The sequence below is a fragment of the Streptopelia decaocto genome, assembly GCF_964273445.1.
Source record: "Streptopelia decaocto genome assembly, chromosome: 13".
NCBI classification, from domain to species: Eukaryota; Metazoa; Chordata; class Aves; order Columbiformes; family Columbidae; genus Streptopelia; species Streptopelia decaocto.
The window spans coordinates 15,432,315-15,450,530 of NC_138668.1; the positions used below are offsets into that span (position 1 = coordinate 15,432,315).

The window sequence follows — 18,216 nt, forward strand, 5'->3', positions numbered from 1 at the left end:
GCCAGGGAATAAAGCTCTCGTCAGGGCAGTACAAGCGATTTACTCAGAGATCATCTCACCAACTCGGATCAGCCATATCAGCTTCCACGTGTGGTAAGTCAGGGTGTAGTTACAAGTGTTACGTACAGCCAGACCTGTCGCGCTGGAGCTCGGGTTCCCACTCAGTGATTCCACACAAGTTGTTGGACGGGCTGTGAAATGTAAGAGCCTGTTCCCAGCCAGCTGAGGGGGCCAGAAATTCTCCTACTTCACAAGTCACTGTAGTAGTGAAGGATACGCACAGGTCAACAGCTTCGGAGGAAACTGATCTGCGTGTCCTGCACCAAACTAGATAAATATATAAATCAGACTGACTGGGAACCTGAAGTCACAGTAAATTCACCTAAAGGCACCTTCTTTAAACCACCGCTGACCTTTGATCAGGTATCAGGAACACGTGTTCTATTCTGGACGGATAAAAATCAAGATGTTATAAAAAGGAACAGTGGAAATATATATATATATATATATATATACATATATGATACTCTGCTCACGTGCCTATCAGTGCTTAGTACTGCAGAATTACCCCATTGGGGACAGACAAAAAAGAAAAAACAAACCAAAACCCACCTGTAACAAAATAGTTTGATTTGACAATGAAACGGGGTCAAGATAGACTTTTGACTGTGTAACTACTCTTTGTAATTCAGTACACAATCTTTATCTTCAGCCAAGCAAATTTGTCTCAAATCAAACTGAGAACCGTACTGATCACATTCAAATGTTTTGATGCCACCTGCAGTCTGTACTTTGAACTTAACCAGCAGGTGACTGCAAGAAAACAGGTAAATTAGCCTTTTTTGTCATTCCCCTGCTCTTCAGTCAAGCTGCAGGCCCAACATGGGGTGCTAGTGCACCCCACCAGAACACCTACGTTCCTCCACAGCCTCCTTGCTGCCCTGTTTCCCCAAGAGGCACCACATCAGGAAACAGCGTGCTGCCTGTGCAAATAGTGAAGGCCTGTTTGCTGAGCAGCATCACCTTCTGCTCTCCATAAAAATTAACAGACTGAACAGAAACAGGTTACAAAGACTCAGCCTGGAGACAACCTCTTCCACCCCATGCTCTCCTAAAAGCGTTGTGATTAACCTTAAAGGCATGATACCTCTAACTCAAGTATCTGCACACAACAAGCAGCAGGAGACATCACTGAGAAGGAAAATTGTTTCCAACTGTTCGTATCAAGGTTCAACAGCTGGTTTAGAGCAGGGTGAAACAGGTGGTTCAAGAGGCTCCTTGCTCATGGCCTCCAAACAAAGCAAAATGAGGTATTTCCAGCCGCGGTGCCTGTCCTGCCGCCTGCAGAGCTCTCCGGCTGCAGCATCGGCTCCGCGAGCTGCTCGGGAAGGCTGCTGCTGTTTCTGTGCATCAAATACATTACACTGTCATACATCAGACGCCTGAAACAAAGACCAACAACTCATTCAGCACTAAGCATTCACTACGTGGAGGATCAGACATCCTTGTTTCCCCCCCCCAAAAAGAAATCCCAAAGAGTGGCAGCATGCAGAGCAGCTGCACAGCAACTACCCTGCCCATATCTGATGTTTTAAAGGACTTTTAATCTAGAAATTTGAAGATCACTCACTTCTCTGCCTCAGTTACTGTAAGATGTGGAACAAGTTCGTGATCTGAAATCAAGCTTCAACCAGCTCAATTATTGCACAATCCCACATCTCACAACTTCTTAGATGATAAACAATATTTTCTGGCAAGGCAGCTTCTATTATCAAGCCAAAAGATGATACTATGGAGTCACATACACCTAACTATGGAGACACACGTATCTAACACGCAAGAGACGATCCCAGCCCGCGACAGCCGAGCGTGCGGTTCAACATCAGAGCTCCCTGCTGAGGCTGTTCCCACAGCCACCCATGGCTGTCACTCCAGTGGTAATTTTGGAGAACAGGTCACACGATTAACAGAAATTAAAGTTGTGATGGTGCAGAACCCCAACGGCATTTGCAGTAAAGATGCCACGTTAAGTACTACTGAAGAGAGGTGTCACAAGCACTATCACAAGCAGTGTTAGAAGTCATTAAAATACTGACTGGAAACACCAGAGTCCTTTTGAGTAATTTATTAGTATCCTCTTTTTTTACAAGTTTTAGAAAAAGAATCCCAGGATTTTGCCTCCTGTGTGTTTTCGCCTCGCCTCCTCATGGTCCATGATGCCAGCTGAGGTCGTCAGTACAATGTACCTGTGAACAAAGAGCAGGTGTTCAGTCTACCGCTTTGCTCCGCGCTCGTGCAGCGCTGCCAGCACAGACTCCAGCCCTGCGCTCCACCAGCCAGGTCCGTTCCTGCAGGAACGGGCCCAGCAGAACTGAGATCAGGTTCTCAATGAAAACTCCTCTCACAGGCGCAGCTCTGCAGCGCACACACGGCATTCCCAGGCTACTGTTCTCCAAGCATTTGCACGTGTCTCCGCAAGAAGATTTCCTGCATGTTCCCCCGTCAAGTCAGTTCAGCTGCTGCAGCAGCAGCAACTCTACAGTCTCCAGACAAAGTCGGCTTCTATTTTAAGGAGACATCTTTCTCCAGAGCAGGTAGAGTTGCCATGGTGCCAGACAGCTCCTCAGCTCCGTGGGCTGCATCTCCCGGTGTCTGAACACCGCGCACTGATGCGGACGAGGATCTGGATCCAGACTGACACCCGAACCAGCCCGACTTACTGCTAATGCCAGCACAGGGATTATCCTTACTTCATCCACACACGTTGTCCCACCATTCTGTAAATACTCTTAAAAATCTCAATATGATAACACACACCAGTAAGCTGTACCAGTACTGCTAAAGCAAGGGGCTTAATACTGGAGTTTTGGGAACAGAAAGGACAAGAACTGTTCAACCTGCCTCGGACGGGACAGGCTGAGCCCCTCAACACCCATCCAGCTCAGTCTTGCTGCTGCACTGAGGTCTGTTACTCTTGACGCCGTGAATTTTGGGAAGGAAAAATGTACTGTGCAATAGTAGGATTTGCTGTGTTGTGGAGGTTTGTTAAACAGAGGCTCTGAGTCTCTTGTCACTCAGTATCTAATCAATTTATACCCAATCAGGAAGTTTTAAGCAGTGGTACAACCTACTTCCATTGACCTGGTAATTTACATGATCCCTCCCCCAGCTACTAAAGGCCCCTTTATTAAATTGAGTAAGAGAAAAATCCTGTTTTCAGAGTGAATTGTAGAAGCAATGAAACCAGGATTTATAAAAACCAAGTCGAACTAGGTCCTTGCTTAGCAGTGCCCCTTTAAAACTGGTTTAAACAGCATTTATACAGAAGATGGATTTGTTTAGACTGGTATCTACCTCCAGTTGGATAAGAAAGGTGTCAGGTGAGCCTAACTCAGGCAGTACGAAAGTGTTTTAAAACCCCCACGTTTTTACACGACTCAGATTTAACTTTTCTCCAGACTTACCCAAACTGACGTGAAGGCAGGAGGTTGTTCTGCCACTTTTCCAAATCCTTCAGCTGAACATCAAATCTGGGACTGATCACACCGCACTAGAAAACAGAATTCCCTTATAAACTGAACAACTTTATAACTAACTCATTAACAGCTAAAGCGGGAAGAGTACAAAAGCGCAGTAAACCGCTCAAGATTATTAAGCACCCTATCATCAGAATTCCTGCGATCACTCAGGGACATTCTACTTCTAACCATCATACAGAATTAGCCAAAAATACCTTTAGATTTTAAACAGGGAGATATAACGTATAAAAGCGATCCAAGTTTTCAAGTTAGTGGTATTACTTATTGACTGTGACGACTACTATCACCTCCAGTTACCTCACCAGCTCTAATTATCCTAATACCCAAGAGAAAAAACATAAATCCTGCACTGACAGACATTTTTCTGAACCAAACAACCACTCCTTTATTGCAACTACTGAGAAAAAAACACCGTCCATCCAGCTGTGCCTTGCAAGATCTGGTAAAAAGTCATCTCAGAAGAGTTCAAGGAACATTATCTCAAACTTGGCACATGAAGTTTTTATTACAGAGAGGGAATGCCAGCAATTTGGGAGGTCTCAGAACACTCTGCCTACTACTCAAGCAATTTTCAACCACAATATTTGTCCATTGTGGAGAAAGCCTCCCCAACCCCAACATATTCTAACAGATTATTCTATTTGTTTAGTAAAGAGCCACCTCTCACTTGAATAACTTAATTGGAAACAATGATGCACATGTCATCACAGAACTAGAAAGCTCAATATTTCGAGACAAACGCGTGTAAAAACTGCCAAAGCGCACATGAATACTTCACATGCCCCAGGAACTTAAGAAGCCGTAACTAACGTAATATTTAACTATCCCTCAACTGCAAGCAAAGCCCATCTGATGGCAGGAGAAAGGCTTGTCTTTTCAACGCTTACAGGTATTAAACATCACCTGGAAAGCAACTGAGTTCTCATCCCTTAAGCCAGGTCTTCCAGGTAACTTAAACATCAAAGAAACTGAGGAATCACTGTCAAGCCAGAAAGCTTTTAAAGAGGGAGAAACACACAGCACGTGCAAGCAGACTGCCCTGGAAACGTGTCCTTCACATCCAGAGTTTAAAAGAAGTGCAATTAGTCAACTATACCATTACAGATCTAAAAAAAATAAACAGGCATTTGATAACCACTGATAATACCCGAATCACTGACCCAATAAATACCACCTTCTTTAAATGCAATTCTTTCAGAACTGCAGCCGACAAACAAGTCTCATTAAACACCCTACTAGAGAACTGAGTCCAGGAAGACAAATCCTACCTTGTTGAGTCTGCCTGTGAGATTGACAACAATCTTCCCAGCTCTGTGATCGTCAATTATCTCAAATTCGCCAATGTAACCTACAAAAGATCAGCAGACAGGCAAATCAAATACATAATATTTAGCTACATTAATACAACTCAATTAACTATGTCCTACAAAACTAGTTCAAGCATCTTGATTTACCTTTGGTCAGAAAGCACCTTAACGCAACAGCAACCACAGAAACCACGAATGAGAACAAACGCTCCCGACTTACCGTGCTTCATCATCACAGTGAGAAACCGGACGATGACTTTGGAGCACGGCCTAATGAGAACTTGGCGTTTCCCACGCTTCTCTGCATTGTTGATGCTTTTGAGAGCATCGGCCAGAACATTCATGCGCACCATGGTGCCTGCGGGGAAGAGGGGAGGGGGTTACATACACCGGCTTCTCAGCACAGAAATACTGAGCACTGCGCTTTTTTTTAAGGCTAATTCTAGACTAAAAACACCTCAGACTGACAGCAAGTGATATGAAATCATAACAAGCTTTCTTAGGCTAAAAAGCAAATCAAATCTCATGCTCAAGTATGCTCAAGAAGGTTCATAACTATCATGACAAGTGAGGAAATCTGACACACTTGTTTAAACCTGGCTTTATCAACATGCACACTCACAAGATTTAAAACCCACCACCTAGACAGTATTTCATCAACGTGACACCTTTCCCAGGTGAACGGATTTAGACATTAAAACTCAATTATGCATTATCAGCCCTGTTCAAACACCAGGTCAGACACGGCATTAAAACAGACACTGCTCGCCTTGCTTACCTGCAGAACACCTGCAGGGTGTAAGTGCAACACAGCGCTCCGAAAGGGGACCTGGGCACCAAGTCCTGCATTCCGGTGACAAAGCCGAGCCCCCGGCCTAGCGCAGGCACGACCAGCCCGGCACTGCCGCCCCGCTCCCCCCCGGACCCGGCTCCCGCAGCACCGGCGGGCTCGTACAAGGCCAGGGACCCCCCGACGGGCCCATTGCCGCCCAGACCCCCGCGTCCCGCCCGGGATCCGGACCCGCCGCTCGATCCGCACTCCCCGCAGCCGTCGCTCGGCTCCCCCGAGCGCTGCCCGGCCCGGCCTCCCACAGCGCCCGGCCCGGCCTCGGCAGCGCCCGCCCCACAGCTCTGAGGAGAGCGCGGCCGCTTCCCCCCACCCTCCGCTCCAGAGGCTCCGGAGAGCGCCAGGGGGGCCGCCGATGGCTCAGAACGGGCCGGGCCGGTCGGGCGCAGCCTGGCGGTCCCGTCGGGCCGGGCGGAGCGGGCGGCGGGGCCCGGATGGCACCGGGAGGCGGCGGATGCGGCCGGGAGGCGGCGGGAACACAAACTCACCGGTGCAGCAAGATGGCGGAAAAGGAAGAGGCCGGGCGCCCGCGCGGGATTATGGGAAGGCCATGGGCGCGAGGTGGTGCGCGGCGCCCCACGCGATCTCGCGAGACTTGGCGTCCCAGTCGGGAGGCGCCGCGCGCCGGGTCTGGCCATCCCCATTGGCCGAGAGACAGCATCGCACTTCCGGAGCGACGCGCCCGCCCGGGTTCCCATAGCAACCAGGACGCTCCGCGCAGCCGCGGGAACCGGGTACCGGATCCTGGGCCTTGCCGGGGAAAAAAACCAAAACAAAACACAAAACCACAGAACAAACCTGAGCTGGTGCCGGTACTGCAGTTCGGGGCTTTTCCTCCTGCTCACACCCTTGGTTGGGCGGGCTGTTTTTTTTTGTTTGTGGGGGTTTTGGTGTGTTTTTTTCTCTTTGTGGGGTTTTTTTGTGTGGGTTCGTAATTTTTTACCAAAAACAGGGCACAATGGAGGAAATCTCGCCATATTTGATTCCCACTGAAGTTTAGCGGGGCCACAGACACCAGAGAGCAGTGTAACTACTCTGCACTGGCAGCGGTCGCAGGAGGCGCTGAGGGTCTGACTCACGAAGCTGCACCCAGCACACAGGGCGCGTTTCTGTCGCTTTTTACCCAAAAGACAGCTCTGCGACACTGCACAATGTCACCACGTGCCTTATTACACACAGTTTTTCCTCCAGCGAGTCCGTGCTGGGTAAGTGGTGTGTTCTCTAAACACCCGTTGGAGATGGCACCATCACATCTCCCCACAGTTTGGGTTTATCATGGGTTTTGCTCACTGGGTCTGATCCATCCTCAGGCACTTTGATCAGCACTAACCAGCTACAGGTGACATCGCACCTGTCCCCTCCACAGCGGCAGCTCTCAGTGTCACAGCTGACAGCACCTTCACCACCTGCAGTGAGCCATCTCAAACAACAGGAGCATTTCTGTTAGGACACCGCACTCTGACACCATTCCCAGCTCCTCCTCTTCACCAACAGACGCATTTACACAATTTTCTGTGTGTTCACAAAGAGCAAGACTCCAAGAAGTTTCTTCTTAGTCTGTATTTACCTACTCAACAGTTACAATAGACACCGAAGAGTTCATTTTAAAACAGTAAACTTTTAAAATGCATTAACACAGGTTTTAGCTTTTTCAAAGAAAAAAAGATCAGTTTTTAAAAAAGGAGGGAGATTCCATAGAAAAGCACAAACAATTCAGACAGGCTTATTTACAGAGACAAACCTAGCACATTCCAGGTGATTTTGTACACAGTCAACAACACTCATAAAACCAAACGTGCTACATGGCTCCATGACAACAGCAGTTATTAGAACAATTGGCTGTTAACACCTTAACTCATTTCCTACAGTCTCAGTGCAATGAGTTGAAATTTACACTACAGCTAAATAATTGAGCTACAAATTTATATATTCCAGACCCCTATTCAACAGATAATCTGGTATATGCAGCCAAAAAAAAAAAAGCAAACGGATTCAGTGAGACAATGAAATCACCTTCTGCAGCGATTCTGGGTGTGCAGCCCTGGCTGTGATCACTTCTCCAGCCCCCTGTCCCCTTTCCAGAGCAATCAGCGGCTTTCACAACCACCTTCCACACTTGCTGTAGCCACAAATTAACGATCAGTGACACCAACACAGCTACAGAAATGCTCTCAAGCGTCACAATTCCACTGTTTCTTGCGTTGGGGGATTTATTTACGGGGCCCCTCAGTTTGCTGAGGACACTGAATAAGCTCCGCACATGACAGGTCAGGATCTTTCCTACAAGCTCAGCTGCAGAACCCTGGGCAGCACAGCAAGAGACACACAAACCCACAGCAGTTGCGAGAGTGACATTTTCACTGCATCAGGGAGCCAATTAAAAAAAGCCAGTGAGCAACACAACTTCTATTACCTTAATTATACATTAATTCTCAAAACTGTTCCCAAGGAAACCTCTTACAAGAGTGAACATCAGTTCACTCTTCATTCATTTTTCTTTTCCTTGTGCTTGAGAAGTTTGTTTATCTCCCTTTTTGCCATTCCAACATACTTGGTAATGATTCCATGCTGGTTTAGTCCAGGAAACAGCAGCAAGAAACTCACTAGAGGGGGAAAAAGAAAGAAAAGGAATTACTTAATACTCCTTTAATAAACTTCTGTCACCTTGCAGTTCTTTACTGCCATTAAGCCCCATTAACTGCTTGAAAACAGAACAATGTAACCCTGCAATAAGAACAAAATATCACCACTCATATAATCAAAAATTACTTCTACCAGCCCCAGCCCATTTCAGGTAGTTAATAAAGAGGTTCGTCCAGCTTTGCACACTGCACACTTACCGATCAGATAGGTCAGGAAGAGATTGTGAACTTGCTGTCCAATCCAGGCAACCACAGCAAGAGAAAAAACCATGGTCAAGAAGTACTAAAAAAATGAAAAGGGGGCAGTTATCACAGATCTGCTGGGAACTCTTCCCTTCAGTACCCAGCAACACTTCAGCATTAAGACTAACTTGAAGTTTGCTGGCTCTCCCACACGCAATGCCTCTGCTTGTTAAAATCAAGAGCAGAGAGTCTACAACTCCGTGTTCTCAGTGATTTTCAGAGCAGCAGTTTTACAGCATGTCAGATATCCCTTGTGTCAGGCCACACCACCCCCACGGGCACAACCTCAGCCCCACGCAGCACCTCAGGCTGCTCTCAGGACAATAAACTCACATCCCTAAGATGACACAGGACTAAGATCCAGTTTTTTAACAGTTCAGGTACACTGGACACAAGCTGCATTTCCAAAAACTGACCTACTCAAAGTTACTCAATTTGGCTTCATCTTAACATCAAGGGTACAGCCCTAACTGTAGAGCTCTGCGAGGCACACATCTGGTCGCACCAGGTCTGAATAAGATGTGACTGGCCAGAACTGTTGGTTCTTGGTTTGAAATACCAGTTTATTCAGACACGTGCCTTGCTAAAATATTTAAGACAGAAAAAAAACCAAACAAAATCTTAAGACAATAGAGATGAACTAGCAGAAGCCCATACCATTTTAGGCTTCTCTTCCTTCAGCGTGAAGAGGCGTTTCCACCAGCCAACAATTCGGCGACGAGATTTTACCAAATTGCTGCAAATCTCATGAAATCTTTGCTGCTGTTCCGTAGTCCTTTTATTAAAGAAAAAACCAAAAGCCATCTGAAATTGTAAAAGTCTCCCGTGATATTTTTCCAGAAGTAAAAAAAACAACGTATCCAGTACTTATCCTGGCACTTACTTCACTTCGTTTTATACCTTTATCAAACACTGTAGTGCAATTGCTCACATCATTTTACTTTAACTCTTAAATTGCCTCCCAGAAGCAACCACATTCACACTAGACCATTGATTTTAATCTGATACCAGCGTGATACACACAAGTAATACACCCAATATCTTGTATTACTTTGGCTTTTATGTTGGTTCATTATCAGACAAAAACATTTATCTAGTTGTCTTAAAGCAGATCCACTAGAATTTAAACTCCAGATTTAGTCTGAATAAAGTTCTGCTTCAATTTACTGTTTTTATATAAGCCTTGTCCTTCTTCAGACCTGTTTCAATCATGATCACATTCATACTTTCTTCCGTCATCATATTTACTACTGCCAGTCTTTACAAACATATAATCAAATACCCTTCTTCACAATTTTAGTTTTCGGTATCTATTTTCCATTAATTACTAGAAACTAGTTGAGTAGAATTAACTCTCCTTAATGGAGAACAAAGAATGTGCCTACTCCTTGGAAAACAACCTTAGGATTCTGGAAGGGAAGGAACAATAAAGATATGTTGTAGTAATTCTCTTTCAGAAAAAGAAACACAGACACCTTCCTGGTATCCTTTCTTCATATTTATACAGATGGCCGATTTCTTACTACATGACTCCATAAAGTAAGCATTTGATATTTGTAAGTCAGATATCCATTTTGATAAAGTTCATAATTCATTTAAGCTCAAGAAGCTGTTTTAATTCAAGCTTTCCTCACCATTTATTAGAGCCAAAGATTCTGGGTGCAAGAGCAGGAACAAGATAATCGGCCAAACAGAGGAACATAACGAAGCAGGAGACGCCCGAAAGAACCGATGGGTCCAAGTAGTAGATCATCCTGCAGAAAGAAGATGACAAATGATTTCCGGATGCCATACTGTGAAATACTGGACATGTTTAGTGACCTCTTCAGATCAGCTCAGGACTTCCAACAGTAGAGCCACCCTCTTGCCTTCAAATTTGATCCTATTACAAAGAAATACAGATTAAAAAGTCACAATTTTCTTAATGCACTAGATAAGAAAATGCTACAATACAGCAAGCATAGCATGAAGTAGAAATCCATCATTATTGCTCTCTCAGAAGTTGACATCTAGTAAACTTAACATTGACCAGGGATGAGGCAGTAAACATGTGAAATAACCAGGTGGAGTAAGAGCTCTGATCTTGGTTCTTAAGCGGGTGAAGAATTCACTACAGGGTGTCATTTGTTCCGTCTCACCTGTGAGATGTAACCAAACCTGTTCTGCACAAGCAGCCAGAGATCTGCAGTCAGGACAGTGTCCCGTGCAGCCCAGGGATTGAACCAGCTCATCTCCTCGGGGTCTGCTCACACTCAGCTGTGCCCCCGCTAATTATTTGCGCTTAACACAACTTCCTGAGCACTGAAGGAATCGAAGAGCCAACACAGCCCATCACAGGGCCAGGCTCGCTCTACCTCTGGCACAGCGCCACTGTGCTGAGTGTTCATTTTTGATGAAGTATCAGTTCAGAATCTGAAGTAGTTCTGTCCCTATCCTCAAAGTATTATTGAACACAAGATCTTTCCTGTCACAATCACAGAATTTATAACAGAATAACCTCAAGTTCATGCAATTCTTTTAAAAGTTCCATCCTTCTCACCCCGCCTTGAAAGCCATAGAATTTACATTAGCCAGATCGATTATCTCTGCCTCACCTGGTTCAACACTGATTTTTTGTAACTCTCTTCTCCTTACTCCAAAACCACATGCAACTGGTGAACTCCAGAGCTGCTGTGGACAATTACCTGAACGAGGCACATTGGGGTCATCCTGACTACAACCACACTACGAAAAAGCCCGTACAAGTGCCTCAAACCAGATCTGTGTCCCCAGTCCAGAGACAACAGCCTCCCATCAAACTGACTGAAGTTACCCACAGTCTTCCCTTCTCCTTTTTCAAAGGACAGGAAATGTAAAAATCAGGTTGTGCAAAACAGCTGAACTCATCCTCAACGCCACATCGAAGATGCAGAATAGCAAAGTTCACACTACAAAAACAAGTTTTCCATAATGATATCGCTGTTGGTTTGGGGAAAAAGGCCAAGGGAGATAGATTGGACTAAGCAGCAGGCTACAGAGGATGCGGGCAGAGTCTGAACACTCCGATGAAGATCACACAGCTGAGCGCGGTAAAGCAGGACAGAACCACGGCTGGCAAACAAACAGCTTCTGCAGCAAGCGCCGCCCCGCCTCCCAGCCGGAGGTGACTCACGGCCCTTCCTGCTCTCCTCGGGTTTTTATTTTCAAAGTTCACACACGTTCAGAAACAGAACCCAGAGTGAGAGCCTTCCTATCACAGGTCTCTTACTAATTAACTTAATGGTGCTGCTGCCAGCCATGACATTGTACTGCTGCTACTTACAGAAAAGAAAAGGAGACAGCGCTCATCAGTGCCAGGGGAAACCAGGCTCTCTCCCAGCGAAGGACTTTGTCCGTGATCAAAATCACCTCTCCCCATCCTTGCAACTGCTCTTCCAGGCTAGCAGTTTCTGAAGCCTACACAAAGAGAGAGGAAAACTCTTATTACTAACCAGAGTATCAAATAGTCCCACCTTGAAGCAGATAAAAAAGAAAGAGAGTCATAACTAAAGACCCCAGTCACAAACCTTTCTGAGTCATTAAGTTACTAATGTTGCAAAGTTTGTACCAAATTATGACATTGTAGCAGTGATATTTTAAAATAGTCAAGATCCTAACAAAGCAGCAGTGGTTTATTAGACCAAATGATACCTCCTCCCACATTTTGCCAAGGTGTTTTCCCTCAGTCCCCCATTTACAGCACTCCTTCCCCCACATTAGTAGAAAGCCAAGTTTTAAAGCCTAGCTAAAACCTCACAGGTTTTCTGTGTCAACATCTGGAACACTAAAACACAAGAACTACTTAAAATATATGTATTTTTCAAATACAACTCCACCACATGAAACTGAAGCTTCCTAGTTGCTGTCCAACACCAATTTCGTATTATGTGGAAGATCGATAAAAACTCAGAAGTCACAGTAAAGTTACCCAACTGATCACACTTAGAGTGCAGAGAAAGCTTTTCCACAGGTTGCCCAAGACAGTGATCCTCTTAAACTCCTCTTCCTATATTATTTAAATTCCTCTTCCTATATTATTCCCACATTCCTCCCTGCACATCTGCAAGGAGGCCCTGGCTGCTCTGGATCAGCTCGCCAGGCAGTTCACCTGAGGTTCAACATGGCTCAAGAGTTTCCCCTTGTGGGACAAGGGATCCCAGAGATGACAAACCTCGGGTAACCAGGAGCAGAACTGATCGCTGCCCAAGGAGCGAGAGGCGAGAAGTCCCCAAGCCCTGCACGTGCGGGGCGCAGAGAGCAGAGCAGGGTTCGTTCCCAGCCACGTGCTCCGCTGGCCTCCATCAGCAGTCTGACACCACCAGAATAACACAGACAGCTGAGTGCAGCTGCCACGGTGAAGCACAGATTTCCCCTGCAATACCATCGGAAACTACAGTCCAGGACCAAAATAAAGTAGAAATCTATCCAACGTGCGGCTGAACACCTTCCAGTTATTACATCTATTTCATGTTACAAACACAAACTGTCACATGCAGAAAAATAAGCTGCCTTTCTCCAGAAGATATTCTATGACAAATTGTTTTGCTTTCTTGCCTCTGTCTGCATTTAATGTCACAACCAAAACAAAATTTAATGGGAAGCAGACTGGAATAGAACAGTTACTACCAGCGGCCTGCCCCTGCCAGCCTCGGAGACAACTGCTGCAAGTTGTCTTCTCACTGGGCCAGCTCGGGAAAGCTTAAGTCAGCTTTTGTCAATATGGATATTACAGAACCATTTTGGTTGGAAGAGACCCTCAGGATCATTGAGTCCAACCATAACCTAACACCTGCACTAACCCACGTCCTGAGAACCTCATGTCCGTCTGTCCAGCCCTCCAGGGATGGTGACTCCAGCACTGCCCTGGGCAGCCTGTTCCAATGCCCCACAGCCCTTTGGGGAAGAAATTGTTCCCCACATCCAACCTCAACCTCCCCTGGCGCAACTTGAGGCCGTTTCCTCTGCTCCTGGCGCTTGTTCCTGGGGAGCAGAGCCCGACCCCCCTGGCTCCAAGCTCCTTTCAGGCAGTTCAGAGATCAGAAGGTCTCCCCTCAGCTCCTGTTCTCCAGCTGAACCCCCCAGGTCCCTCAGCCGCTCCCATCACACTTGTGCTCCAGCCCCTCACCAGCTCCGTTCCCTTCTCTCCACTCGCTCCAGCACCTCAAGGCCTTTCCTGTAGTGAGGGGCACAAAACTGCCCCCAGGGTTTGAGGGTTGGCCCCAGCACCGAGTGCAGTGGCACAATCACTTCTCTAGCCCTGCTGGCCACACTATTCCTGATACAATCTCAATTCTGGAGCCCAACCATCAGAAGTGTTTCTTCACTAATCAAGCTCCCAGGAACATGAACTCCTGCTCCGCGGGCTCATTCCTCCGAGCACCACACGTATTTCTGGCAATATAACTCCGTGCACTATTTCTGCGGGAATCGGACCCTCCCGGCCCGGCTGCCGCAGCCTCTCCCGGCCCGTTCGGCTCCCGCTGCGGAACCAGCCGGGCAGTGACACCCACCCGCCGCCCTTCGCCACCGCTACAGACATAAACGCACATAACCTCGTATTTATTTAAACTTTTACTATTTAAGCCCACCCTTGATATTTTTTTTAAGTTCGATCACCCAGCTCCCGCCGCTGAAGCAGCTGGTAACGCAGCCCAGGCTGGTGGGACACGAACCGCCATCCCCGCACGCAGGCACCGCCAGACGCGATGAGCTCCGGCCTGCGAGCAGCACACCGGCCCCGCCCGCCCGCCGGGACCGAGAAACCTCCTCACACCCAAACCAGGGCCCTGCGGCCGCCAGCCCCTCCCCAGCACCCCGGAGGGGCGCCCGGCCCGCCCGCCCGCCCTCACCAGCTGGTAGACGCTGTTGTTGTCACCCGCCGCCATCTTGCGCAACCGCTCCCCCGCCAGCAGTGCCCTCCCACCCCGCGCCGCCGCCTTTTATAGCTTCCGCTGCCCTTCTCGGAGCTCTCATTGGCCTTCTCGAAATTCAACACCCACCAATCCCAGAGCTTCTGCGGCGTCCTATCAACAGCCGGTTGGCTGGTGGGATTTGAATAGAAACAACTGCCCAATCAGCGTGGGGCTTACGCGCCTCCTCCCCCGCCCTCCGTCGCAATGCGACTGCGAGCGGAGCGGCCGCTGGAGCCGCGGGGCGGGGTGAGGGGGCGCGGCTGGGCCGGGGCCGGTCCCCAGAGCCCGGGTGGCGGCGGGCGGTCCGGCCCCGTCCGGGGCGGGGTCCGGCTTGCCTGCGCGCGGCCGTTGGGACGTGCCCGGAGGCAGCGCTGGGGGATGTGCCCGCTGCCCGCCAGGCTGTCCAACTGTTATCTTTTCAGAAGCTGTAGCATCATGGGAATAAACGCTGGAGAAAAGCACTAGGATGTAAATGTGTTTTTTTGGTTTTTTTTCTGACTCGGCTTCCTAAATGTTTGTCACATATTAATGAGCTTAATCACAGTCCCTAGGATGTAATTCGGTTCCAAAATGAGGGCAGAGAAGACATCTGGTCCTTGCTGGCACCAAAACGGCCGTGCTTTGCCAGCTCGGCTCAGCGGCTCCATGCGGGAGAAACAGACCAAGGATGAGGCTGTGAGAGCAAAACCGCGTCCGTCGGAGCTGCGTGAGCTTCTACAGACCCATCCCAGACCCGTTCAACGTCGTATGTGAAGAACAGATACTGAACAGCTGCTGAATTCATTCACACGTTGCTCTGTCCCACTTTGCACTTGAAAACGACGGAGTCCGCCCTCAAAAATCTGTAATTTTACCACAGCAAAGCTCAAACAAACCCCAGTTTCTCAAGGAAGCAACGCCAGCCTGAGCAGCCAGGCCGTGGGAAGCACAACGCAAACGCAAACAGGGTTTGTGTGAACCTGTGAACTGTGTGAAACAGCGTGTGTGTGAACAGGGATGTGTTCATACAGTTGGTTGTTAACTCCAGAGCCCCAACACAGGCAGCAGAGCGGCCTCAGCAGCCGCTCGGTGCGCAAAACCTGCTCCTCCCCTCCCGTGCCCTGCGGGGCTATAGGGAGCCGGTTCTCTGCACTTCAGTGTATGACACATGCTTCCTACACTGAGATTATTCTCTCTTAGCGGACGTATAGAAAATTAAATGCCCAAACTAACTTCAAAGTGAAAGGAGGAGTTTAATTGCTCCGTGCACTTAGGACAGAGACACAAATTCGACGTGCTGAGCCTCCGCGCATCCATTATACCCAACACAACAAATGCATCACAAACTTTCTTCTTACGCTATTAATAAAAAAATCAGGCTGATGGGTGGCCAAATTGCTCTAATCAGTTATTTACAACAGTAGTTTTATGTAATATCTGTATTTTTACTGCAATGCTCTAACTAAAACATGAACAGTTTATTGCCGAATAACTATTTTTCACTGAAGAACAAAAACATACATGGATGTTATAATGGGGTATTGTGTCAAGAAAGAAAAAGGATGGCAAGTGTCAACTTTTAAACTTTTTTCCTGCTCTTCAATGCATAAAAAAGGGCTTGTTTACCCATTTTAGGAAAAACTTAGAAAAAAAGGCAAATAAACGTGTGAAGCACCCGAGTGTGTTAAAACAGGTTGTTCAAACACACCAGGCACAGAACACATGGATGAATAATTGAAGCACAATAACCTTGGCTTAGAAAAATGAAGCTTTTTTTAAAAAATAGAAATCTAATGCATTTTCCCTTGGAAAACTAATGCTCTCAAATCCAAGGAATATCTGATTTATATGGGAGACCTGAGTCTTTACAGAGATCTGAAAAATTACAGACAAAATATATTACCACTTAAATCCACCAATCACTAAGGGCAAAACTAGATGTTGTGAAGGAGAAATATCAAGCATCTTTAACGTACTAAAAAAAAGAAAGAAGCAAACTGTACATGTCTGTTGTAATTTCAATGTCAGCTATATTAACTTGGCACTGCCGTTATTCCACCAAGGTAATGTAGAGCAGCGTTAATGACGCGATTGGAGCCGTTTGGCAGAGCTGATGGTTGCACAGGAGGGAGGCGAAGGGCCAAGGGCATCCCAGCCAGCAGGACGGGAACAGCGCAGAACTGTGAGCGTACTCTTTGTCTTAATAAGAAACGCATTATCTGCTGATAATGCAGCCTTATTTAACATGCAAGGTGCACGCACAGAATCTGCATTTTAAGTTGGAATCATAGAATCATTTTGGCTGGAAGAGACCCTCAGGATCATCGAGTCCAACCACAGCCCACCCCAGCACTGCCCCATGTCCTGAGAACCTCATGTCCGTCTGTCCAACCCTCCAGGGATGGTGACTCCAGCACTGCCCTGGGCAGCCTGTTCCAATGCCCCACAGCCCTTTGGGGAAGAAATTGTTCCCCAGATCCAACCTCAACCTCCCCTGGCGCAACTTGAGGCCATTTCCTCTGCTCCTGGCGCTTGTTCCCGGGGAGCAGAGCCCGACCCCCCTGGCTCCAAGCTCCTTTCAGGCAGTTCAGAGATCAGAAGGTCTCCCCTCAGCTCCTGTTCTCCAGCTGAACCCCCCAGGTCCCTCAGCCGCTCCCATCACACTTGTGCTCCAGCCCCTCACCATCTCTGTTCCCTCCTCTACACTCTCTCTAGTTAAACCAAGTCTGAGCCAATTTGTCACATTGTCAACATTTAGGAAGAAAAACGCGCCAGCAAACACAAGCCGACAGTCCCGCTGAGTCCCGAGCGCACCAGCCGTCCCCTCCACAGCCAACATGCAGCTTTAAGAATCCTGCTCCATTATGGGTTTGTTTTGTATGTTTGTATTAAGCGCTTTGTTCTCCCCAGTGATTTTTACAAGTAGTTTTGCATACAAGGAAATGCTGAATACAGATCTAGAGATTTTTGAAGACTTTATTAAATGACGCAGTAAGAACCCATCTCCACACAAGTGTTTCATTTTGGGAGAGCAGAGGTATAATACATGAGCCACAGGTGAGTGCATTGCCCCTCCCGTCCCCCCCAGCTTCCAAGAAAAAGAACAGCAGGAATAACACACCCTCCTTCCTACAGAACTCCACAGGGATCCTTCCATGCCGTTGTTTTGAACTGGAGGAAAAAGACCAGGTGTCGCGTTCTTCACCGCACCATCCCCAGCAGCCGAACGCATCTGCGCGCTATCATTTGATATATATCTGTGACAGCCCCAATCAGGCCATCAGAACACAAAAAGGGCTGTTTCTCTGTTGAAAATCCTTAGACTAAGTGCATGTCCATGGAAAACTGGCAACGGAGGAGAAAGTGAATTGAAGAGCTACAGAGGAGGCAGAGCAGCGAGCGCAGTGCAAACACTGACAATAACGCACGCTCCTTTATTACTTACGCCTGGGTTAATTTATGTTATCTGAAAGTTCCCGGCCAAGCTTTCTGCTCAGATGAACTGCTGCGAATCCATCCTGTTAAACGAATTCAATGCCAGCAGTGAGCTCGGCACAAATCCTTTAATACTTACATTTTGATTGAAAAAAATAAACCACCATATTTAAAGTGTGTTTTGACTCTGAAAAGCGAATCAAATGGCATAAAAGGATCTTCCCAGGGCTGTCGCTTTCCAGCAGCTGTGCAGAAGGAATTCAGCAAGCTCACAAGAGAGAAACTCTTCACCCA

General features: G+C 47.3%; 2 protein-coding genes across 3 annotated transcripts; both read right to left on the reverse strand.

The window, feature by feature from the left end:
• Positions 1-2,110: 2,110 nt before the first annotated feature.
• On the reverse strand, positions 2,111-6,298 carry RPS15A (ribosomal protein S15a). 2 transcript variants are annotated; one of them, XM_082064551.1, is made up of 5 exons: positions 6,182-6,298; positions 5,067-5,204; positions 4,808-4,887; positions 3,465-3,550; positions 2,111-2,246 (listed from the first exon to the last, which is right to left on the reverse strand). In XM_082064551.1, exons 2-5 carry the CDS (start codon positions 5,197-5,199, stop codon positions 2,153-2,155), a joined length of 393 nt encoding a protein of 130 aa, XP_081920677.1. In that variant the 5' UTR covers positions 5,200-5,204; positions 6,182-6,298; the 3' UTR covers positions 2,111-2,152. The 2 variants fall into 2 exon arrangements, with proteins under 2 accessions (XP_081920677.1, XP_081920678.1); XM_082064552.1 differs by lacking the exon at positions 6,182-6,298 and adding an exon at positions 5,625-5,852.
• Positions 6,299-7,234: 936 nt separating this feature from the next.
• On the reverse strand, positions 7,235-14,534 carry ARL6IP1 (ARL6 interacting reticulophagy regulator 1). The gene is made up of 6 exons (XM_082064670.1): positions 14,446-14,534; positions 11,880-12,013; positions 10,213-10,332; positions 9,236-9,353; positions 8,534-8,618; positions 7,235-8,296 (listed from the first exon to the last, which is right to left on the reverse strand). Exons 1-6 carry the CDS (start codon positions 14,479-14,481, stop codon positions 8,178-8,180), a joined length of 612 nt encoding a protein of 203 aa, XP_081920796.1. The 5' UTR covers positions 14,482-14,534; the 3' UTR covers positions 7,235-8,177.
• Between the last annotated feature and the right edge of the window lie 3,682 nt (positions 14,535-18,216).